Source organism: Salvelinus alpinus, chromosome 18 (assembly GCF_045679555.1).
Source record: "Salvelinus alpinus chromosome 18, SLU_Salpinus.1, whole genome shotgun sequence".
In the NCBI taxonomy this organism is placed as follows: domain Eukaryota; kingdom Metazoa; phylum Chordata; class Actinopteri; order Salmoniformes; family Salmonidae; genus Salvelinus; species Salvelinus alpinus.
The window spans coordinates 35,332,945-35,359,125 of NC_092103.1; the positions used below are offsets into that span (position 1 = coordinate 35,332,945).

At 44.0% G+C, this 26,181-nt stretch overlaps 1 protein-coding gene across 2 annotated transcripts in view; it reads left to right on the forward strand.

Moving 5' to 3' along the window:
- Positions 1-26,181, forward strand: part of LOC139544245 (carboxyl-terminal PDZ ligand of neuronal nitric oxide synthase protein) — a 220,360-nt gene that overhangs the window by 66,900 nt on the left and 127,279 nt on the right. For both annotated transcript variants that reach the window (XM_071351157.1, XM_071351156.1), the window contains exon 3: positions 21,133-21,225. In XM_071351157.1, coding sequence (XP_071207258.1) covers positions 21,133-21,225 — 93 coding nt within the window. The remainder of the gene's footprint in view (positions 1-21,132; positions 21,226-26,181) is intronic.

Below are 26,181 nucleotides of genomic sequence, written 5' to 3' on the forward strand. Positions count from 1 at the left end.
CCACTGCAGTCTAAACCACACCACTGACAGTCCACTGCAGTCTAAACCACAACACTGACAGTCCACTGCAGTCTAAACCACAACACTGACAGTCCACTGCAGTCTAAACCACACCACTGACAGTCCACTGCAGTCTAAACCACAACACTGACAGTCCACTGCAGTCTAAACCACACCACTGACAGTCCACTGCAGTCTAAACCACACCACTGACAGTCCACTGCAGTCTAAACCACAACACTGACAGTCCACTGCAGTGTAAACCACAACACTGACAGTCCACTGCAGTCTAAACCACAACACTGACAGTCCACTGCAGTCTAAACCACAACACTGACAGTCCACTGCAGTCTAAACCACAACACTGACAGTCCACTGCAGTGTAAACCACAACACTGACAGTCCACTGCAGTGTAAACCACAACACTGACAGTCCACTGCAGTGTAAACCACAACACTGACAGTCCACTGCAGTGTAAACCACAACACTGACAGTCCACTGCAGTGTAAACCACAACACTGACAGTCCACTGCAGTGTAAACCACAACACTGACAGTCCACTGCAGTCTAAACCACACCACTGACAGTCCACTGCAGTCTAAACCACAACACTGACAGTCCACTGCAGTCTAAACCACAACACTGACAGTCCACTGCAGTCTAAACCACACCACTGACAGTCCACTGCAGTCTAAACCACAACACTGACAGTCCACTGCAGTCTAAACCACAACACTGACAGTCCACTGCAGTCTAAACCACACCACTGACAGTCCACTGCAGTCTAAACCACAACACTGACAGTCCACTGCAGTGTAAACCACAACACTGACAGTCCACTGCAGTGTAAACCACAACACTGGCAGTCCACTGCGGTGTAAACCACAACACTGACAGTCCACTGCGGTGTAAACCACAACACTGACAGTCCACTGCAGTGTAAACCACAACACTGACAGTCCACTGCAGTCTAAACCACACCACTGACAGTCCACTGCAGTGTAAACCACACCACTGACAGTCCACTGCAGTGTAAACAACACCACTGACAGTCCACTGCAGTGTAAACCATAACACTGACAGTCCACTGCAGTGTAAACCACACCACTGACAGTCCACTGCAGTCTAAACCACACCACTGACAGTCCACTGCAGTGTAAACCACAACACTGACAGTCCACTGCAGTGTAAACCACAACACTGACAGTCCACTGCAGTGTAAACCACAACACTGACAGTCCACTGCAGTCTAAACCACACCACTGACAGTCCACTGCAGTCTAAACCACAACACTGACAGTCCACTGCAGTGTAAACCACAACACTGACAGTCCACTGCAGTGTAAACCACACCACTGACAGTCCACTGCAGTGTAAACCACAACACTGACAGTCCACTGCAGTGTAAACCACACCACTGACAGTCCACTGCAGTCTAAACCACAACACTGACAGTCCACTGCAGTGTAAACCACAACACTGACAGTCCACTGCAGTGTAAACCACAACACTGACAGTCCACTGCAGTCTAAACCACAATGGCTATCATGCCAATGCTCTTCTCTTGAAATTAAAATATATGTTTTATTTTTTTGTTGTTGCCTTAATTAGGACAAGCAAGCTGCACAATGTAATGCCAAGCTACAGTACGAGTTTTTGTTATCCCATGCCTAATGTCATGCATGTAGGAAGTCTCCTGTGGGTTATTCCCTTTTACAAGGCCCATGTCTCCCTTCCCTCCCCATGTGTTCTAGTCCCCTGCTGTGTTTAGCCCTGTGTGTAACCCTGTTAAAGAGCCACTGTAGGTCAGGCATGCCAGCCAGGGTCAGCCCAGGGCCCTCTCTCCCAGCGAACCCTCTCTGCCAGCCAACCCTCTCTCCCAGCCAGCCCTCTCTCCCAGCCAACCCTCTCTCCCAGCCAACTCTCTCTCCCAGCCAACCCTCTCTCCCAGCCAGCCCTCTCTCCCAGCCAACCCTCTCTCCCAGCCAACCCTCTCTCCCAACCCTCTCTCCCAGCCAACCCTCTCTCCCAGCCAGCCCTCTCTTCCAACCCTCTCTCCCAGCCAGCCCTATCTCCCAACCCACCCCCCCAACAGCCCTCTCTCTCAGCCAACCCTCTCTCCCAGCCAGCCCTCTCTCCAAACCCTCTCTCCCAGCCAGCCCTCTCTCCCAACCCTCTCTCCTAGCCAACCCTCTCTCCCAGCCAGCCCTCTCTCCCAACCCTCTCTCCCAGCCAGCCCTATCTCCCAACCCACCCCCCCAACAGCCCTCTCTCCCAGCCAGCCCTATCTCCCAACCCTCTCTCCCAGCCCTCTCTCCCGGCCAGCTGTATCTCCCAACCCTCTCTCCCACTGGGCTAGACTGGAGCCCAAGAGCTCAATCATTAACATGTGCAGTCAGGCAGAAATCACACATTTCATACACACGCACTCACGCTCATATATACACACAGATACGCATACGTGTGCGAACACACATACACACACTTCACACACTCCTGAACCAGGTCAAGGGCGTTGTCCATAGCGACCGCCTCGGCAACTACTCTCTCACTCCCCCGCTGTCCGAAGGTAAGACTCCAGTCGGGTGTGTTTTTTCTCTCTCTTACGTCACAGTTGGACCACCCTCCTTCTCCTCTGGCTTAGGTCCAGAATGGAGAGACTACACTGATATAGAGGGATGGAACAACCACTGCACTGCCTCCGTCTAGAAAGATGCTAAGATGATCATTTGTATTGAACACACATAACCACTGGTTATCAAACCTTCCACGTTATGGCTGAGAAACAGAAGGTACAGGAAGGATTTCAGGGAACCTAATAATTTACAGGCTCTCTTGGAATTGGAGTTCTGTTCAAGGAAAAACCCCTTACTGTATTGTCATGTAGAAAGCCCCTGAAAAAAACTATGTGAAGGCCTCTTGTCAGTCTGTCAAGTTTTTATTTGTTTCTCACCAACTAGCCATAACTTTGAGTTCCTCGGATTCCTCTGAGATTCTTTTCAAGTTGAATGTTAGAAGGCCGTTGGACAGTTTCTGGGTTTTTCAGCTCGGCTCAGTTCCTCAACAGCAGGCTCTTTGTCAGAGTCTTTCAAAAAGACGAAAATGCCTAGGAATTCCCCAATCCTGAGAATTGTATTGAGGCGGTTGCCGCGATACAGTCCATAGGGGCCATTGTGAGGGTTGTATAGAGCCAACGGTTCGACAGGGAGCAGCAATGGCCCACAATGCTCCTTGCATTCCACTGTCCTTTGAGCATCCTTTGAGCTGGGCTATGGTGGATTGTGGGTAGTTTATAATTTCTCTGTCCATCAATCTGTTTATAAAATCTTAGCTCCGTCCCCACCAAGTCACTTTCTCTGAAAACAGGAAGAAAGAACTATGAATAAGATTCACTGTAACTCCCATCGTTATGTAAATCAATCCAGTAGTCCATTGCTATGTTCAGTTTATCAACCTTGAGCCAACGGACATAACATATCACAAGACTTGCCTAGTTAAATCAAGGTTAAATAAAAATTAAAAAGATTTTCATTAAAGGACCTCTGCTTAGGTACATTGGAGAAGTTACATTGGAAGAACATTAGAACAACACTCCCTAGTCCCCTGTCTGTGTGCAAATCAATCCTATGCTGAGTTTACCGTGGACTCTGTTCAGTTCTTCAGATCAAATAAAATGGTCATGCTTATTTACAAGCCCTTAACCAACAATGCAGTTCAAGAATTAGTTAAGAAAATATTTACTAACTAAACTAAAGTAAAAAAATAAAAGGTAACACAATAAAATAACAATAATGAGGCTATTCGTCCTTGATCCAACGTATATGACGGATCCTACAAGACTAGCCTTTCATTAGAGCGATGTTGACAGATACCTTTGCCTCTACATCAACACCAACTGGTGTGCTAACTCCAGCGTGGTGGAGGGGTCAACCCACTGTTCACCTGTCTTCAATTACTTGATGGTCAAATGCCGACCCTTCTAACTCCCAAGGGAGTTTTCAGCTGTTATCGTGACTGCTGTATACATTTCCTCTCATGACAAGAAAAATAACAAGCTGGCACTTAATGAACTGTACAAGGCAAGAAAACCTACATTTAAAGACTGTTTTTCTGATTGCCGGTGTAACTAAGACATGTGATGCCCAACATTCATCAACACGTCACCAACGCCATTAGGGACGATAAAGTCCTAGACCACTGTTATTCTACCCACAAGCAAGCATACAAGGCCCTGCCTCGTCCACCATTCGGCAAATCAGATCATGATTCCATACTCCTGCTTTCTGTTTACAAGCAGAAACTCAAACAGGAAGTTCCTGTGACTCGCTCTGTTGAGATTATGCTACAGGACTGCTTTGCTAGCGCTGATTGGAAAATGTTTTGAGAATCCGCCGATAACATTGATGAGCTAACCACCTCTGTCACCGGATTCATTAGAAAATCAATCGGCGACGTCATCCCCACGGTGTGGGTTCGCTGCTTCCCCAATCAAAATACCTGGACTAACACAGAGGTTGGCGGTAAACTAAAGGACAGGGCTACCTTACAAAGAGCTATCGTAGACACCCCTGAGGCTACGGCCGAGGACAGGAATAAGTACAAGAAGTCCAGCTATGACCTCCACAGAGTCATCAAACGAGCAAAAGGACAATATAAGAATAAGGTGGAATCATACTACACATGTTCAGACACCCGCCGCATGTGGCAGGGGCTACAGTCCATTACAGATTACAAAGGAAGACCCAACTGTGATCTGCCCAACGATGCATCTCTACCAGACGAACTCAATGCATTTTATGCACGCTTTGACAACAACAACATCGTGCTGGGTGTGAGGGCCGTCACCGACCCAGAGGATTGGGTGATCTCACTCTTCGAGGCCTACGTGAGAAGGGTCTTTAATCAGGTCAACACCCGCAAGGCTGCGGGCCTGACGGTATTCCAGGGTGCGTTTTCAGAGCATGCGCAGTACAGCTGGCAGGCATATTCACGGTCATTTTCAACCTCTCCTTGGTCTAGTCTGTAATACCCATATGTTTTAAGATGACATCCATCATTCCTGTCCCCAAGAACTCTAAGTCTTCATGCCACAATAATTACCGCCCTGTAGCACTCACTTCTGTAATCATGAAGTGCTTTGAGAGGCTGGTTTTGGCACCCACTCCAGTTTGCATACCGCCCCAACAGATCCATAGATGACGCAATCTCAATTGTTCCCCACACTGCCCTCACCCACCTAGATAAGAGGAATACCTACTGTATGTGAGAATGCTGTTTATTGACTACAGCTCAGCGTTCAACACCATTGTCCCCTCCAAGCTCGTCATCAAGCTTAGCACTCTGGGTCTAAACACCTCCCTCTGCAACTGGATCCTGGACTTCTTGAAGGGTCGACAACAGGTGGCGAGGGTAGGCAACATCAGCTCTACCATGCTGACACCCAACACAGGGACCCCACAGGGGTGTGTGCTTAGTCCCCTCCTGTACTCCCTGTTCACCCACAACTGCGTGGCCACACACAACTCCAACACCATCACAAGTTTGCTGACAACACCGGTGACGATGAGTAAGTCTACAGGGAAGAGGTCAGTGACCTAGCAGTGTGGTGCCAGAACAACAACCTCTCCCTCAATGTCAGTAAGACCATGGAGCTGATCTTGGACTACAGGAAATGGGGGGGGAGAGTACGCCCACATCCACATTGACAGGGCTGCAGTGGAGCAGGTCGAGAGCTTCAAGTTCCTCGGTGTTCAAATCACTAAAGACTTAAAATGGTCCAAACACACGCACAGAGTCGTGAAGAAGTGACAACAGCTCCTCTTCTCCCTCTGGAGGTTGAAAACGTTTTGGATGGGCCCTCAAATCTTCAAAAAGTTCTACAGCTGTACCATTGAGAGCATTTTGACTGACTGCATCACTGCTTGGTATAGCAATAGCACCATCCTGAATCGCATGGCGCTACAGAGGGTGGTGATGACAGCCCAGTACATCACTGGAACCGAGCTCCCTGCCATCCAGGATATCTATATAAGGCGGTGTGGTAGGAAGACCCGGAAAATTGTTAAAGACTACAACCACCCAAGCCATAGACTATTCTCTCTGCTTCCGCACGGCATGCGGTACCGGTGCATCAAGTCTGGCACCAACAGGCTCTTGAACAGCTTCTCTCCCCAAGCAATAAGACTGATAAATAGTTAACAAAATAACTACATAGACTATCTGAGTTAACCTTGTATCTTTATTGACCTTTTAGTTTTGCATTCACAAGGCTCTACACACTCACACTCACTCCATCATCTGCACTCACACATAATATGCACATACATTTATCCTGACTCTACACACCCACACACCCACTCACCTGCAAGCTGCTGCTACTCTGTTTATCTTAGATCCTGTTGCCTAGTCACCTTAAACTTCTTATGGCTGCAATCCCGTTAACGGGATCGATATGACAACAGCCAGTGAAAGTGCAGGGCACCAAATTCAAACAACAGAAATCTCATAATTAAAATTCCTCAAGCATACATGTATTTTATACCATTTTAAAGGTAATCTTGTTGTTAATCCCACCAAAGTGTGCGATTTCAAATAGGCTTTACAGCGAAAGCACCACAAACGATTTGTCACGTTCGTCATAACGAGGAAACCAAGGCGCAGCGTGATTGGAATACATTCTTCTTTTTAATGAAGAATAAAACACAAAACAAACTAACAAAGTAACAAAACGAATGTGAAGCTATAAACCCTGAGTGCTGACATGCAACTACATATAGACAATAACCCACAAACCAAACTGGAAAATGGCAACCTAAATAGGATCCCCAATCAGAGACAACGATAAACAGCTGCCTCTGATTGGGAACCAATTCAGGCCACCATAGACCTACATATGCCTAGATTACACACAGACACCTAGACATACAAAAACCCTAGACAATACAAAACAATCATACCCACCCTCGTCACACCCTGACCTGACCAAAATAATACAGAAAACATAGAATACTAATGTCAGGGCGTGACACGATTATGTTAGGTCACTGCAAAATCACAGAAAAACACAGCCATTTTTCCAGCCAAAGACAGGAGTCACAAAAAGCAGAAATAGAGATAAAATGAATCACTAACCTTTGATGATCTTCATCAGATGACACTGATAGGACTTCATGTTACACAATACATACTGTACTTACTTACTTATTGTGTTTTTCATATTTCTTCTTATTTTCTCTTGTGTTTTTTTCTAGTATTACACTGTTATTGATTATTTAATTTGGGGGTTTTGAGTTTGCAAGAAAGGCATTTCACTGTACTTGTGCATGTGACATTGAACATTGAAAACCCGTAGCTCTACAATTAGTAGAAAATGACTGGGCCCCTTTCCTCTCAACTGAGAGCGCTTTTGTCATTGAGAAAACAGGCAGGTAACATCTACACCAAAACCAGTCTCAATCCTTACTGTATGGTGCTTAAATAAATCCTATTTTTCAGTAGAGCCATTTCCGGAAACATGCGGAAAGTCCTCAACAGTTTCTCCACAGACTTAGGCTCTGTCTTGTCCTGAGGCCTACACTGTAGTCAAATGGAATGTATCTGAAACATACAGTACTGTACATGAGAAGAGAGGTTTTTCTCTCTCTCTCTGAGGATGTTGGTGGGCTCCTGACTTTGATGGGAGAATTGGGGGCTCAGGAAGATAAAGGGTTCATTCATACTGGGAGGTAGTGGGACAAAAGGCCTTTGAAAGTAGATGGTTGAAACATATCGTTACCTGCAGGGTCACATAATGTCTGTGATTAACTCTCACTAGTTTGTTCCTCAATTGAATTGATGCACCTTGGTTGGATTGCGAGGTAATGAGAGTATACTCTATCCTTAGACTCATCTCCTCTGTAGTCATTGGCATCTCTTTATTTTGATGAAAGAAAAAGCAAAGCCACTTCCCTCTTCTTTTTAACAACACTGTGGAATGTTATGGATGACGGTACCATTGGTTTACGCCTCATAGACTTTTTATGCCAGAGAGGCTTGTTTCAAAATGACGGCCCTCTTTCCAATTTCCTATCGAATTTTGTAATGTATGTGTGTCTCCTTCGTTTAAAGGTCTTAACTGAAAGCACTTTCACTGCTGAACTGGCAAATACGCCGGAGCGTCACTTAGTAAGACCTGGCAAAGCTCTGTAGTATTCTATAAGAGAAAAATAATGTAGATCAATTATAGCGTCTGAGTGTTTTTAAAGGGTGAACCTGACTGTACTGAGATCAGATATTATATCTGGAGCTTTTCCATAATTTTGTGACTTTGCGCAAAGTCATCACTATTCAAGCCGTCTTCTTATAATAAATTACTGACGGAAACACTGAAGGAATGTTTTTTTGCTTACTTCCTTATGAGTGATGATTCTGTCTATTTAGTCATCCTTCTAGTGTTTTAAGACTTTGAAGTGTATTATTTTTAAGGGTATAGAGATTTTAATAATGATTTGGGCTCCCGAGTGGCGCAGCGGTCTAAGGCACTGCATCTCAGTGCAAGAGGCAACACTACAGTCCCTGGTTCAAATCCAGGCTGAATCACATCCGGCTGTGATTGGGATAGGGCGGTGCACAATTGACCTAGCGTCGTCCAGGTTGGCCGTGGTAGGCCATGATTGTAAATAAGAATTTGTTCTTAACTGACTTGCCTAGTTAAATTAAGGTGAAATATATATTATTTAAATAAAATAATAGACTTCTACGCAGTTTTGACTTTAAAGGGATACTTCATTATTTTGGCAATGAAAGCCTTTATGTACTTCCCCAGAGTCACATGAAGTTATAGATATTATTTCTAGTGTTAGCAAAATGACTAGAAGTCTATGGTAACTTCTAGCATGCTAGTAGATACCATAGCCTTCCAGTCGTTGCGCTAACGCTAGTTAGCACGGGCTCTCAAGACTACCTTTAACTTTCTTTGTACTAGTTGCAGAGAAATAAAAAAGGTAGCCATGAGTTCCATCTGACTCTGGGGAAGTAGATAGAGGGCTTCATTGCCAAAATCCTGAAGTATCCCTTTAAAGCAGGGGTAGGCCACTAGGTTCCGCCGCCGGACGATGTTCGTCGGAGTGGATGGCCGGGGGGCCAGAACATAATTATAATAATTTGTACACTGCAAATTGATCACAACTAGGTCCAAAAAGAGATTGTATTTGAAAATAATAATTTCATAGCTTGATTACATTGAGAATAATTAGGAATATATTTCCTAAATTAAACACATTTCTAGCTAAATTCATGGTGATTTTAAAGTTTTGTTGCCGACCCCTGCTTTAAAGTCTTCCAATTGTTTCAATTTTTGTTAGTCGTTTGTATGTGAAACGCATGGTGTACATTTTCCAACTAAATGCTTACTTGCAGGTTCCTTCTCAACAATGTAACAACAATAAGACATAATAAAATATTAGAATATGAACATATAGTAAATGGCTTAGTAGAATAGAATAAACATTTTTGCATAATTATAATACAGTAAGGCACAATCTATAGTCCAATATTTACACGTGTATTAGGGAAGGGGGGGATGGAGGGCAGTGTGTGTAGCAGAAAGTATTCACACCCCTGGACAAATTTTATTTTGTTACACCCTGAATTTAAAATGGATTAAATGTAGATTTTGTGTCACTGGCCTACAAACAATACCCCATAATGTCAAAGTAAAGGATGTTTTCATACATTTTTACAAATGAATGAAAACCTGAAATGTCTTGAGTCAACAAGTATTCAACCCTTTTGTTATGGCAAGCCTAAATAATTTCAGGAGTAAAAATTTGCTTAACAAGCTATAAATGACTGTAACTTTGGGTGAGTGAAATGAATGAGGAGTAAACTGCAGAGAGCGAAATGTACTGGAAAAACGCTTTAATGTCCTTCGGAAAAAGTAACAGGTCCAAACATGGGTGAATGCCCAAAACACTGGCGCAACACAAATCCCAAAACCTTGTTACCAGCACAGGACAGCGAAACCCAAAAACAGACACGTAACATCACCACACGTAACAACTAATAAGCCCGCACAAACACTAGCGGGCAAAACAAACCTAAATAGTACCCATCCCAAAACCCCAACAAGGAACAGGTGAAAACAATTAGACAGACATAAACGAAAAGGAAAAAGGGATCGGTGGCAGCTAGTAGACCGGCGACGACGACCGCCGAGCGCCACCCGAACAGGAAGGGGAGCCACCTTTGGTAGTATTCGTGACAATGACTTTAAAACAGTTCGAGTTTAATGGCTGTGATAGGAGAACACTGAGGATGGATCAACAACATTGCATTTACTCCTCAATACTAACCTAAATAACAGTGTGAAAATAAGGAAGCCTGTACAGAATACAAATATTCCCGAAACTAAAGTAAAACTGCAAAAAATGTGGCTAAGAAATTAACTTTATTTTCACACTGTTATTTAGGTTAGTATTGAGGAGTAAATGCAATGTTTTTGATCCATCCTCAGTGTTCTCCTATCACAGCCATTAAACTCTAACTGTTTTAAAGTCACCATTGGCCTCATGGTGACATCCCTGAGCGTTTTTCTTCCTCTTCGGCAACTGAGTTAGGAAGGACGCCTGTATCTTTGTGGTGACTGGGTGCCAGTTCTTTGGAGCCAGTTCTCCCTCCAGAATTAGACTCATGACAATAAATGTCAACTGGCTATTCAGTATATGACCTCAGTATCAATGTTGTTACTGATTCCATTGTGACAGAGTGATACTGTGCAACAGAATGACGGCACAAACAGTCTTTTCTGTTACCAAACTTTGCATCTGCACTGTTCTTCAAGTAAATGTGTTTTTGTAAAATGCAGAGTGGAAATTGTTAAAAGTAGTCATTGTGCCTAGAGTTTGTTTATCTTTGCAATCATTGGTTTTTGTTTGACATACATTTTAAAGTGAAAGATCTGAGTCAGTGTCACACTGTTACAGTGGAATGTCCTCGGTATGTGTACAGATTAGATCTCCGTAGTAGTCCTATAGTGCTTCTTACATGATCATTCATTATTCTCATTATCCAGTCTCTCTAGCCTACATGTTACTCTCCCAGGGCTCAGAAGTATCTCAAAAAGCCCAACAATAAGGATGAATATGGATGAATATGTATGAACTTTCCAATTTGTAAGTCGCTCTGGATAAGAGCGTCTGCTAAATGACTTAAATGTAAATGTAAATAATGGACAAAAATGTTCACTTGTGCTCTGAAAACACTTCCTGGTCAGTTGTTATTTTAACATGACGTCTCGGCGAGCGAGCCCGAGGGAGCTACGTGTGCTCTGAAAACACTTCCTGGTCAGTTGTTATTTTAACATGACGTCTCGGCGAGCGAGCCCGAGGGAGCTACGTGTGCCCTGAAAACACTTCCTGGTCAGTTGTTATTTTAACATGACGTCTCGGCGAGCGAGCCCGAGGGAGCTACGTGTGCTCTGAAAACACTTCCTGGTCAGTTGTTATTTTAACATGACGTCTCGGCCCGAGGGAGCTACGTGTCGTGATAACTTTTAATTGTTTGCGCTGCTGTTTATGACAGAAACAGGGAGAACAATGCAAGTGCATTAAATCTTGAATATTTCACAACACTTTTGCACTTAAGCAAAGAAAAATATAAAATTTTCATACTTGGATGAAGTTACAAAAACGTTTTTCCTCCAGCAGGATGCTGACACAAAATGTGAATTATAAAAGACCTCCGTTTGCCATTTTTTAGTTTTTACACAAATAGAGATGGAGTGAAAAGTGTGTGTCCGGGACTCTGGGGGGTGGCATTTTGATGTGTGTGTGTGTGTGTGAAAGTGTGTGTGTGAATGTGTTTGTATGACTGCTTGGTTAACGTGCGTAAGTGTGTGTGTGTGTGTATATAAAGTACAATGAGTGCTTTTTTAAGGGCAGACAGTGCTATTGAGACCCAGGGTGAGAGACAGCAGCACTTAGGGCCAGTGATGACCCTGTTTCACTGTCTTTGTACTCTGTCTGGCATGAGTATATGCTGTCATATCAACATCCAGTGTCTCTTTAAACTAAATATTCCATTGAAACCAATGTTCTTTGGAACAGATCTGTTCCGCCTATATAATGGTAAGGTAAGGAAACACTGCACAGATGTCCTGCCTGAAAGAGCTGTCCTACTGTTCTCTTACTCATTTATTTGTATTTTTAATTTAACTATGCAAGTCAAATTCTTATTTATAATGACAGCCTAGGAACAGTGGGTTAACTGCCTTGTTCAGGGGCAGAACGACAGATTTTTTCCTTGTCAGCTCGGGGATTCGATTTAGCAACCTTTTGGTTACTGGCCCAGCGCTCTAACCACTAGGCTACCTGCTACCCCCTCATCTTTAAAGTAATCTGTTTAGTAGGGTTTGCACTCAGCAAATGTTTTGTTGTGTGAACATGGTCATGTGAGATTTAAATTCCCATCAACATGCCACAGTGGAACTGTCTGTCTGAGCTAGGGGCTTGTGTAGAATCAAAACTTTTGCTTTGTGACTGATTGTGTCAATCTCTCTCTCTCTCTTTTTCCATCTCTTCCTCTCTTCCTCTTTCATTCTCATGTTTCTTCATCCCTGTCTGTCGCTCAGTGTCCTCTCTTCTTCCTCGTCCCTCTTTCATTTCTCCTTCTCTCTTCCTATCTTCCTCTTTCATCCCCGTCTTTCTCTCTTCCTCCCTGTCTCTCGCTCCCTCTTTCCATCTCGTTGCTCATCCTCTATTTAATCAGCTCTCCCAGGACCCTGCTCTCAGTAATTAGCTTTGAAACTTTAATCACCATAGACCTAGAGCAGAGGAGAGTAGAGAGATGGTGGCATTATACATACACAGGCACACACACACAAGTATACTCACATACACACGCTGGTACGTGTACTTGCCCACATATGTAGGCCTATACTAACGCACGCACACACACATACATTTTACCCAACCTCACACACACCTGCACATCTCAGTGCATTAATATTAAGTGTGGTAACAGGCCATGGCATGCTCAGACATGCCATCCAATTAGCCTATGGCACCGTGGATAGGGAAGGTCACGCCATGCGGGAGGCCGGTGCATAACGTTAGCTCTCCTCTCTCTTTCTGTCCCCCCCAACATACAGGGCCTTCCACCATTATGATAGACTGTTACCATACTGTTATGATAGACTGTTACCATACTGTTATGATAAACTGTTACCATACTGTTATGATAGACTGTTACCATACTGTTATGATAAACTGTTACCATACTGTTATGATAGACTGTTACCATACTGTTATGATAAACTGTTACCATACTGTTATGATAAACTGTTACCATACTGTTATGATAGACTGTTACCATACTGTTATGATAAACTGTTACCATACTGTTATGATAGACTGTTACCATACTGTTATGATAGACTGTTACCATACTGTTATGATAGACTGTTACCATACTGTTATGATAAACTGTTACCATACTGTTATGATATACTGTTATGATAGACTGTTACCATACTGTTCTGATAGACTGTTACCATACTGTTATGATATACTGTTATGATAGACTGTTACCATACTGTTACGATAGACTGTTACCATACTGTTATGATATACTGTTATGATAGACTGTTACCATACTGTTATCATACTGTTATGGTAGACTGTTACCATACTGTTATGATATACTGTTATGATAGACTGTTACCATACTGTTACGATAGACTGTTACCATACTGTTATGATATACTGTTATGATATACTGTTACCATACTGTTATCATACTGTTATGGTAGACTGTTATCATACAGTTATGGTATACTCTGTAGTCTTTGGTCATGTTTATTAGGCACCAAACAAAACAGACTGAAAAATGGTAAAGGACTACCTCTCCTCGTCCAGTAATGAACGCTCAATTCCATTTACCATTGCAAAATATTTTAAGCAATTTCTGTTGTGTTCCCCTAATGAACACAACCCTGGTCTCAGGCCTTGAACCTGGTTTTCTGTTGCAAAATGCTTTAAAATTATTTCCATATGTCACGAATATCACCGAAGGTGGCTCCCCTTCCTGTTCGGGTGGCGCTCGGCGGTCGTCGTCGCCGGTCTACTAGCTGCCACCTATCCCTTTTTCCTTTTCGTTTGTTTTTGTCTAATTGGTTTCACCTGTTCCTTGTTGGGTTTTTGGGGTGGGTACTATTTAAGTTCGTTTAGCAAGCTAGTGTTTGTGCGGGCTTGTTGTTATTGTACGTCGGAGGTGTATTGTTGATGTTGGGTTTTCGCTGTCCGGTTTATGTAACAGTGGTCTTTGGGTTGTGTTTGCGCCTGTGTTTTGGCTTCACCCATTTTTGTACCTGTTCCTGTTTACTGTGGACATTAAAGTGTTTTTTCCCCGTGAAACTTCTGCTCTCTGCGCCTGACTCCACACCCATCATTCTCCTGACGTTACACCATCACATGCCTTAAAGAACACAATCCTGGCCTTGGAGTTGTCAGAGTTGACGCTAACTGGGTTCATGTTTAAGTGAGGAACCGTGAGGCTGAGTGGAGGCGACGTGGCGGACATGCTAACTCCGCTAGCTAGACTTCCTCTGAGCCGACACAATGGCCAGACACGCAGGAAGTGTGTTAGCCACTCTGAGCAGACACACAGCTGCCATGTCCCATCCTGCCAACAAGCAGAAGATGAGAAGAGCGGCACCCCTATTCTGGGAACCGGGAAATTTGGGAACTGAACAACCTGGGCTGTTTTATTGTTATATGTTGAAATACAGTATATAGTAGGATGGATTGTTTGGGGGGGGGGGGGGGGGGGTTATGGATGGGGGTGTTTGAGTGTTTGTGTACAGTGTGTGTGTGCGAATTTGTGTGTCTACATGCTTTTTTTCGTGTGTCTATGTTCGTCTTTCATCAACGTGTGTGTGGGTTCCTTTGTGTGTGTGTCGGGTTGATGTGGCTCAGTCAAGGACTGACTTCGTTTAATAATGGACCTCCTGCTCTCAGCCCTCCATACAGACAGATGAGATCAACACTGACTGGGAAACTATCCTATGGTCAGATGTTTCTCAAGGTCCAACGGCCTAACGTCAGCCACAGGGGAGGGCAGCAGCTGCTAGAAGTCAACTGTCCAGAAATAAACATTAATATATCCATTAGCATGAGCTAATCAGCTAATCAGCCTGGGATTGGATTGCATGTGAATGTGGAGTGCCATGACATTAGAATGGATGAGAAGAAGAACAGATGTAGCAATCCCAAATGAAAGAGGCAATAGAGTAACCGGTCTGTCACAAAATGTTTTGCATATCAGCAATCAAGTTTTCAAGATATATAACTTTCAAACTACAGAATATCATATGACGCATAACGCAGCATCGTATGATGCAAAATGCATCATACAGGGATGATTTCTGTATTTTGAAGTTATATATCTTGAAAACTTGATTGCTGACAAGTAAAACATTTTGGGACTATGTCAACAATGGACTAATGAAACAAATACCAAGAGATTGTTTTTGGATGGAGTTTTCCTTTAAATAAAGATAACATTTTGGGAATGTATAGGAATGATCATTGTCCCCTGTTCATCCTCAGTGTAGTGTTTAGTGTTAAGCCAACTGAATATGAATGTCACTATTTGTTCCTAGGGAACTCACATCATCAGTACCTCAGTCAGACAGCTCAGCTCAGTGTTCTCATCACTCACCCAACCATTATTTGGAGAAGAACAAGGAACAAAACATGTAATGTTGTTTAATGTCTTCAACTCCAACTTCAGCACTGGTCTAGGTAGCCTCATGGTTCAGCTGGACCACTGGTCACCGTGTTTCAACTGGTCACCGTGTTTCAACTGGTCACTGTGTGGTAGGTAGCCTCTCTCACCATGGTTCAGCTAGACCACTGGTCACCGTGTTTCACCTGGTCACTGTGTGGTAGGTAGCCTCTCTCACCATGGTTCAGCTAGGCCACTGGTCACCGTGTTTCAACTGGTCACTGTGTGGTAGGTAGCCTCTCTCACCATGGTTCAGCTAGACCACTGGTCACCGTGTTTCAACTGGTCACCGTGTTTCAACTGGTCACTCTGTGGTAGGTAGCCTCTCTCACCATGGTTCAGCTAGACCACTGGTCACCGTGTTTCAACTGGATCACTGGTCAATGTGTGGTAGGTAGCCTCTCTCACCATGGTTCAGCTAGACCACTGGTTACCGTGTTTCGACTGGTCACTGTGTGGTAGGTAGCCTCTCTCACCATGGTTCAGCTAGACCACTGGTTACCGTGTTTCAACTGGATCACTGGTCACTGTGTGGTAGGTAGCCTCTCTCACCATGGTTCAGCTAGGCCACTGGTTACCGTGTTTCAACTGGTCACTGTGTGGTAGGTAGCCTCTCTCACCATGGTTCAGCTAGGCCACTGGTCACCGTGTTTCAACTGGTCACTGTGTGGTAGGTAGCCTCTCTCACCATGGTTCAGCTAGGCCACTGGTCACCGTGTTTCAACTGGTCACTGTGTGGTAGGTAGCCTCTCTCACCATGGTTCAGCTAGGCCACTGGTCACCGTGTTTCAACTGGTCACTGTGTGGTAGGTAGCCTCTCTCACCATGGTTCAGCTAGACCACTGGTCACCGTGTTTCACCTGGTCACTGTGTGGTAGGTAGCCTCTCTCACCATGGTTCAGCTAGGCCACTGGTCACCGTGTTTCAACTGGTCACTGTGTGGTAGGTAGCCTCTCTCACCATGGTTCAGCTAGACCACTGGTCACCGTGTTTCACCTGGTCACTGTGTGGTAGGTAGCCTCTCTCACCATGGTTCAGCTAGGCCACTGGTCACCGTGTTTCAACTGGTCACTGTGTGGTAGGTAGCCTCTCTCACCATGGTTCAGCTAGACCACTGGTCACCGTGTTTCAACTGGTCACTGTGTGGTAGGTAGCCTCTCTCACCATGGTTCAGCTAGGCCACTGGTCACCGTGTTTCAACTGGTCACTGTGTGGTAGGTAGCCTCTCTCACCATGGTTCAGCTAGGCCACTGGTCACCGTGTCTCACCTGGTCACTGTGTGGTAGGTAGCCTCTCTCACCATGGTTCAGCTAGACCACTGGTCACCGTGTTTCAACTGGTCACTGTGTGGTAGGTAGCCTCTCTCACCATGGTTCAGCTAGACCACTGGTCACCGTGTTTCAACTGGTCACTGTGTGGTAGGTAGCCTCTCACCATGGTTCAGCTAGGCCACTGGTCACCGTGTTTCAACTGGTCACTGTGTGGTAGGTAGCCTCTCTCACCATGGTTCAGCTAGACCACTGGTCACCGTGTTTCAACTGGTCACTGTGTGGTAGGTAGCCTCTCTCACCATGGTTCAGCTAGGCCACTGGTCACCGTGTTTCAACTGGTCACTGTGTGGTAGGTAGCCTCTCTCACCATGGTTCAGCTAGGCCACTGGTCACCGTGTTTCAACTGGTCACTGTGTGGTAGGTAGCCTCTCTCACCATGGTTCAGCTAGGTCACTGGTCACCGTGTTTCAACTGGTCACCGTGTTTCAACTGGTCACTGTGTGTTAGGTAGCCTCTCTCACCATGGTTCAGCTAGGCCACTGGTCACCGTGTTTCAACTGGATCACTGGTCACTGTGTGGTAGGTAGCCTCTCACCATGGTTCAGCTAGACCACTGGTCACCGTGTTTCAACTGGTCACCGTGTTTCAACTGGTCACTGTGTGGTAGGTAGCCTCTCTCACCATGGTTCAGCTAGACCACTGGTCACCGTGTTTCAACTGGATCACTGGTCACTGTGTGGTAGGTAGCCTCTCTCACCATGGTTCAGCTAGGCCACTGGTCACCGTGTTTCACCTGGTCACTGTGTGGTAGGTAGCCTCTCTCACCATGGTTCAGCTAGGCCACTGGTCACCGTGTTTCAACTGGTCACTGTGTGGTAGGTAGCCTCTCTCACCATGGTTCAGCTAGACCACTGGTCACCGTGTTTCAACTGGTCACCGTGTTTCAACTGGTCACTGTGTGGTAGGTAGCCTCTCTCACCATGGTTCAGCTAGACCACTGGTCACCGTGTTTCAACTGGATCACTGGTCACTGTGTGGTAGGTAGCCTCTCACCATGGTTCAGCTAGGCCACTGGTCACCGTGTTTCAACTGGTCACTGTGTGGTAGGTAGCCTCTCTCACCATGGTTCAGCTAGACCACTGGTCACCGTGTTTCAACTGGTCACTGTGTGGTAGGTAGCCTCTCTCACCATGGTTCAGCTAGACCACTGGTCACCGTGTTTCAACTGGTCACTGTGTGGTAGGTAGCCTCTCACCATGGTTCAGCTAGGCCACTGGTCACCGTGTTTCAACTGGTCACTGTGTGGTAGGTAGCCTCTCTCACCATGGTTCAGCTAGACCACTGGTCACCGTGTTTCAACTGGTCACTGTGTGGTAGGTAGCCTCTCTCACCATGGTTCAGCTAGGCCACTGGTCACCGTGTTTCAACTGGTCACTGTGTGGTAGGTAGCCTCTCTCACCATGGTTCAGCTAGGCCACTGGTCACCGTGTTTCAACTGGTCACTGTGTGGTAGGTAGCCTCTCTCACCATGGTTCAGCTAGGTCACTGGTCACCGTGTTTCAACTGGTCACCGTGTTTCAACTGGTCACCGTGTTTCAACTGGTCACTGTGTGTTAGGTAGCCTCTCTCACCATGGTTCAGCTAGGCCACTGGTCACCGTGTTTCAACTGGATCACTGGTCACTGTGTGGTAGGTAGCCTCTCACCATGGTTCAGCTAGACCACTGGTCACCGTGTTTCAACTGGTCACCGTGTTTCAACTGGTCACTGTGTGGTAGGTAGCCTCTCTCACCATGGTTCAGCTAGACCACTGGTCACCGTGTTTCAACTGGATCACTGGTCACTGTGTGGTAGGTAGCCTCTCTCACCATGGTTCAGCTAGGCCACTGGTCACCGTGTTTCACCTGGTCACTGTGTGGTAGGTAGCCTCTCTCACCATGGTTCAGCTAGGCCACTGGTCACCGTGTTTCAACTGGTCACTGTGTGGTAGGTAGCCTCTCTCACCATGGTTCAGCTAGACCACTGGTCACCGTGTTTCAACTGGTCACCGTGTTTCAACTGGTCACTGTGTGGTAGGTAGCCTCTCTCACCATGGTTCAGCTAGACCACTGGTCACCGTGTTTCAACTGGATCACTGGTCACTGTGTGGTAGGTAGCCTCTCTCACCATGGTTCAGCTAGGCCACTGGTCACCGTGTTTCAACTGGTCACTGTGTGGTAGGTAGCCTCTCTCACCATGGTTCAGCTAGACCACTGGTCACCGTGTTTCAACTGGTCACTCTGTGGTAGGTAGCCTCTCTCACCATGGTTCAGCTGGAACCCAATAGGGGTTTCAATTAGAGGTAGACCGATTATGATTTTTCAACGCGATACCGATTATTGGAGGACCCAAAAAATCCGATACCGATTAATCGGCCGATTTTTTAAAAATGTATTTGTAATAATGACAATTACAACAATACTGAATTAACACTTATTTTAACTTAATATAATACATCAATAAAAATCAATTTAGCCTCAAATAAATAATGAAACATGTTCAATTTGGTTTAAATAATGCAAAAACAAAGTGTTGGAGAAGAAAGTAAAAGTGCAATATGTGCCATGTAAAAAAGCTAACGTTTAAGTTACTTGCTCAGAACATGAGAACATATGAAAGCTGGTGGTTCCTTTTAACATGAGACTTAAATATTCCAAGGTAAGAGGTTTTAGGTTGTAGTAATATAGTATTTATAGGACTATTTCTCTCTATACCATTTGTATTCCATATACCTTTGATTATTGGATGTTCTTATAGGCACTTTAGTATTGCCAGTGTAACAGTATAGCTTCCGTACCTCTCTTCGCTCCTACCTGGGCTCGAACGAGGAGCGCATCGACAAAAGCCACCCTCGAAGCAACGTTACCCGTGCAGAGCAATGGGAACACCTACTCCAAGTCTCAGAGCGAGTGGCGTTTGAAACGCTATTAGCGCGCACCCCGCTAACTAGCTAGCCATTTCACATCGGTTACACCAGCCTAATCTCGGGAGTTTCTTACTGCATTCGCGTAACAGGCAGGCTCCTCGTGGAGTGCAATGAGAGGCAGGTGGTTAGAGCATTGGACTAGTTAACTGTAAGGTTGCAAGATTGAATCCCCGAGCTGACAAGGTAAAAATCTGTCGTTCTGCCCCTGAACAAGGCAGCTAACCCACCGTTCCTAGGCCGTTATTGAAAATAAGAACGTGTTCTTAACTGACTTGCCAAAAAAAAAAAAAGGCCAAATCGGTGTCCAAAAATAACGATTTCCGATTGTTATGAAAACTTGAAATCGGCCCTAATTAATCGGCCATTCCGATTAATCGGTCGACCTCTAGTTTCAATGGCTCAGTGGGTTAGAGCACATTGCTACAAACCCAAGGGGTTGATTCCCACATGAGCCATGACGGGCCACATGTCTGTGTCACTGTCACTGTTGACAGTTGTTTAAGTGGCTTTGGATGAAAGTGTATATTAAAATAGATGATCATATTAAGGAACCCTGCTTCACAATGGTCTCCCTGAGTCCTTGTAGTCAATAGTACCAAACACTGAGTAGATTGTTAGTTTGGCTACTGATATGAATTATGGAAGTCCTTTCCTCTTTCCTTAATGTGCCTGCCAAGCCATTAAAGGATAGCTAATATATTAGTGTGTAGCAGGGATCATCTCCTAACACTGACAGCCTTCCTCTGTTGGAGCCTCTAAGACTCTGTCACTTTGCCAGCAGGGTGTGTGTGTGTGTGTGTGTGTGTGTGTGTGTGTGTGTGTGTGTGTGTGTGTGTGTGTGTGTGTGTGTGTGTGTGTGTGTGTGTGTGTGTGTGTGTGTGTGTGTGTGTGTGTGTGTGTGTGTGTGTGTGTGTGTGTGTGTGTGCAACTTCCCCTGGGGATCAATAAACTGTCTATACTGCAGTGTAAAGTGCTCTAGGCACTTTACACTGTAAGAGTGGTATCTCTCACCTCATTCAGTACCTATGTGTTGAGCCCTTCACCTACAGTATGTGACAAATAGTTGATTGTAGTTGTTGTTGCTCTACTCCCATAGAGGTCTGTGATTGACCTATATGTGTTTGTGTTTTCCAGTATGAGTTCAAGGCCAAGAACATCAAGAAGAAAAAAGTAAGCATCATCGTGTCTGTGGACGGAGTCAAGGTGGTCCTCCGGAAGAAACAGAAGGTAAGGCTGGGCCAATAAGAAAGCAGGGTTATGATGATGTCATTATGAAGAGGCCAATCAAAGAGTAGGGTTGGGATGATGTCATTACAAAGGGACCAATCAAAGAGTAGGTTTATGATGCTGTCATTATGAAGACACAAATCAAATTATAGGATTATGATGATGTCATTATGAAAGGACCAATCAGAGAGCAGGGTTATGGTGATGTCATTATGATGATGTCATTACGAAAGACCAATCAGAGAGCATTGTTATGATGATGTCATTATGAAGGGACAAATCAGAGATGGCTTATGTCAATGTCATTATGAGGGGAGTAAAATTGTTATATCAACAAATCCATGGGATTCTTCTGTCTTGTAAATGTTGTGTTCTTGTCTGTCGTAAAATATTACATTTAGACTTCATGTTATCTTTCGAGGTCGTCACGGGTCCAAAACGTTGGACCTGTTTCGAAATGGACCTGGGGCTTTCCCACCCGGACCCAATATGCATAAATAAAATGTTCTCTATGTTCAATAGAGACCCGTTCTGAACGGACCCTGGGAGTACTAGACCTGTTCCGTATAGACGTGGTCAGATCCAGACTTGGTCTGATCCGAGTGAGGAAAGCAACAGAAAATGTATTTTTTAAGCTACTTTATTAACCAGAGCTGATAAATCGTGAGAGGAGGGAGAGAGAGGTGGTGATGCTGCTCTAGCAGCCAGGGGAGGGGCCGTACTGTGAGTGAGTGAAACAACAACAAAGGGGGAGGGGTGAGAGACAGCAACCAACGAAGCCGACTCGCGCTATAGGAAACTATTCACTTTCATAGCTAGGTTATTTATCATCAAATATGATTACGTAGTACCTGTCTTGACTGAATCAAACCAGGAGAAGCTAGTCAAGCTAGCTAACATTAGCTAGCTAGGCTTATTGAGGCTGCAGTGCATGCACTTTCTCATCCTACAGTTACAAATAACAACAACTCCATTCAGAATATTAAGTAGTTGTTGGTCGTTGTAGCCTATCCTTCTCTTTTAACTTTTAATTCCGTCATTTTAATTCCATCTTCCATTGATTAGATATATCCTAACTGGCTCTATGACTGTAGCCTATTGCCGCTTTGATGAATTATGATTGGCCAACAACAAGCTAAACGCTCCACGCTCAACTCTCTCTCTACTGCAGTAGTCGTGTTCGGATTTGTACGGGGCACTCCCGCACAATTCAGTTAAAATTACACATGCCCGAGGGACAATTCAGTTAAAATTACACATACCCGAGGGACAATTCAGTTAAAATTACACATACCCGAGGGACAATTCAGTTAAAATTACACATACCCGAGGGACAATTCAGTTAAAATTACACATGCCCGAGGGACAATTCAGTTAAAATTACACATACCCGAGGGACAATTCAGTTAAAATTACACATGCCCGAGGGACAATTCAGTTAAAATTACACATGCCCGAGGGACAATTCAGTTAAAATTACACATGCCCGAGGGACAATTCAGTTAAAATTACACATACCCGAGGGACAATTCAGTTAAAATTACACATACCCGAGGGACAATTCAGTTAAAATTACACATACCCGAGGGACAATTCAGTTAAAATTACACATGCCCGAGGGACAATTCAGTTAAAATTACACATGCCCGAGGGACAATTCAGTTAAAATTACACATACCAGAGGGACAATTCAATTAAAATTATACATGCCCGAGGGACAATTCAGTTAAAATTACACATGCCCGAGGGACAATTCAGTTAAAATTACACATGCCCGAGGGACAATTCAGTTAAAATTACACATACCCGAGGGACAATTCAGTTAAAATTACACATGCCCGAGGGACAATTCAGTTAAAATTACACATGCCCGAGGGACAATTCAGTTAAAATTACACATGCCCGAGGGACAATTCAGTTAAAATTACACATACCAGAGGGACAATTCAATTAAAATTATACATACCCGAGGGACAATTCAGTTAAAATTACACATGCCCGAGGGACAATTCAGTTAAAATTACACATGCCCGAGGGACAATTCAGTTAAAATTACACATACCCGAGGGACAATTCAGTTAAAATTACACATACCCGAGGGACAATTCAGTTAAAATTACACATGCCCGAGGGACAATTCAGTTAAAATTACACATGCCCGAGGGACAATTCAGTTAAAATTACACATGCCCGAGGGACAATTCAGTTAAAATTACACATACCCGAGGGACAATTCAGTTAAAATTACACATGCCCGAGGGACAATTCAGTTAAAATTACACATACCCGAGGGACAATTCAGTTAAAATTACACATACCCGAGGGACAATTCAGTTAAAATTACACATACCCGAGGGACAATTCAGTTAAAATTACACATGCCCGAGGGACAATTCAGTTAAAATTACACATGCCCGAGGGACAATTCAGTTAAAATTACACATACCAGAGGGACAATTCAATTAAAATTATACATGCCCGAGGGACAATTCAGTTAAAATTACACATGCCCGAGGGACAATTCAGTTAAAATTACACATGCCCGAGGGACAATTCAGTTAAAATTACACATACCCGAGGGACAATTCAGTTAAAATTACACATACCCGAGGGACAATTCAGTTAAAATTACACATGCCCGAGGGACAATTCAGTTAAAATTACACATGCCCGAGGGACAATTCAGTTAAAATTACACATGCCCGAGGGACAATTCAGTTAAAATTACACATGCCCGAGGGACAATTCAGTTAAAATTACACATGCCCGAGGGACAATTCAGTTAAAATTACACATGCCCGAGGGACAATTCAGTTAAAATTACACATACCCGAGGGACAATTCAGTTAAAATTACACATGCCCGAGGGACAATTCAGTTAAAATTACACATGCCCGAGGGACAATTCAGTTAAAATTACACATGCCCGAGGGACAATTCAGTTAAAATTACACATACCCGAGGGACAATTCAGTTAAAATTACACATACCCGAGGGACAATTCAGTTAAAATTACACATACCCGAGGGACAATTCAGTTAAAATTACACATGCCCGAGGGACAATTCAGTTAAAATTACACATGCCCGAGGGACAATTCAGTTAAAATTACACATACCAGAGGGACAATTCAATTAAAATTATACATACCCGAGGGACAATTCAGTTAAAATTACACATGCCCGAGGGACAATTCAGTTAAAATTACACATGCCCGAGGGACAATTCAGTTAAAATTACACATGCCCGAGGGACAATTCAGTTAAAATTACACATACCCGAGGGACAATTCAGTTAAAATTACACATACCCGAGGGACAATTCAGTTAAAATTACACATACCCGAGGGACAATTCAGTTAAAATTACACATACCCGAGGGACAATTCAGTTAAAATTACACATGCCCGAGGGACAATTCAGTTAAAATTACACATACCCGAGGGACAATTCAGTTAAAATTACACATGCCCGAGGGACAATTCAGTTAAAATTACACATGCCCGAGGGACAATTCAGTTAAAATTACACATACCCGAGGGACAATTCAGTTAAAATTACACATGCCCGAGGGACAATTCAGTTAAAATTACACATGCCCGAGGGACAATTCAGTTAAAATTACACATGCCCGAGGGACAATTCAGTTAAAATTACACATGCCCGAGGGACAATTCAGTTAAAATTACACATACCAGAGGGACAATTCAATTAAAATTATACATACCCGAGGGACAATTCAGTTAAAATTACACATGCCCGAGGGACAATTCAGTTAAAATTACACATGCCCGAGGGACAATTCAGTTAAAATTACACATACCCGAGGGACAATTCAGTTAAAATTACACATACCCGAGGGACAATTCAGTTAAAATTACACATGCCCGAGGGACAATTCAGTTAAAATTACACATACCCGAGGGACAATTCAGTTAAAATTACACATACCCGAGGGACAATTCAGTTAAAATTACACATACCCGAGGGACAATTCAGTTAAAATTACACATGCCCGAGGGACAATTCAGTTAAAATTACACATGCCCGAGGGACAATTCAGTTAAAATTACACATACCAGAGGGACAATTCAATTAAAATTATACATACCCGAGGGACAATTCAGTTAAAATTACACATGCCCGAGGGACAATTCAGTTAAAATTACACATGCCCGAGGGACAATTCAGTTAAAATTACACATGCCCGAGGGACAATTCAGTTAAAATTACACATACCCGAGGGACAATTCAGTTAAAATTACACATACCCGAGGGACAATTCAGTTAAAATTACACATACCCGAGGGACAATTCAGTTAAAATTACACATGCCCGAGGGACAATTCAGTTAAAATTACACATGCCCGAGGGACAATTCAGTTAAAATTACACATACCAGAGGGACAATTCAATTAAAATTATACATACCCGAGGGACAATTCAGTTAAAATTACACATGCCCGAGGGACAATTCAGTTAAAATTACACATGCCCGAGGGACAATTCAGTTAAAATTACACATACCCGAGGGACAATTCAGTTAAAATTACACATGCCCGAGGGACAATTCAGTTAAAATTACACATGCCCGAGGGACAATTCAGTTAAAATTACACATGCCCGAGGGACAATTCAGTTAAAATTACACATGCCCGAGGGACAATTCAGTTAAAATTACACATACCAGAGGGACAATTCAATTAAAATTATACATACCCGAGGGACAATTCAGTTAAAATTACACATGCCCGAGGGACAATTCAGTTAAAATTACACATGCCCGAGGGACAATTCAGTTAAAATTACACATGCCCGAGGGACAATTCAGTTAAAATTACACATACCCGAGGGACAATTCAGTTAAAATTACACATGCCCGAGGGACAATTCAGTTAAAATTACACATGCCCGAGGGACAATTCAGTTAAAATTACACATGCCCGAGGGACAATTC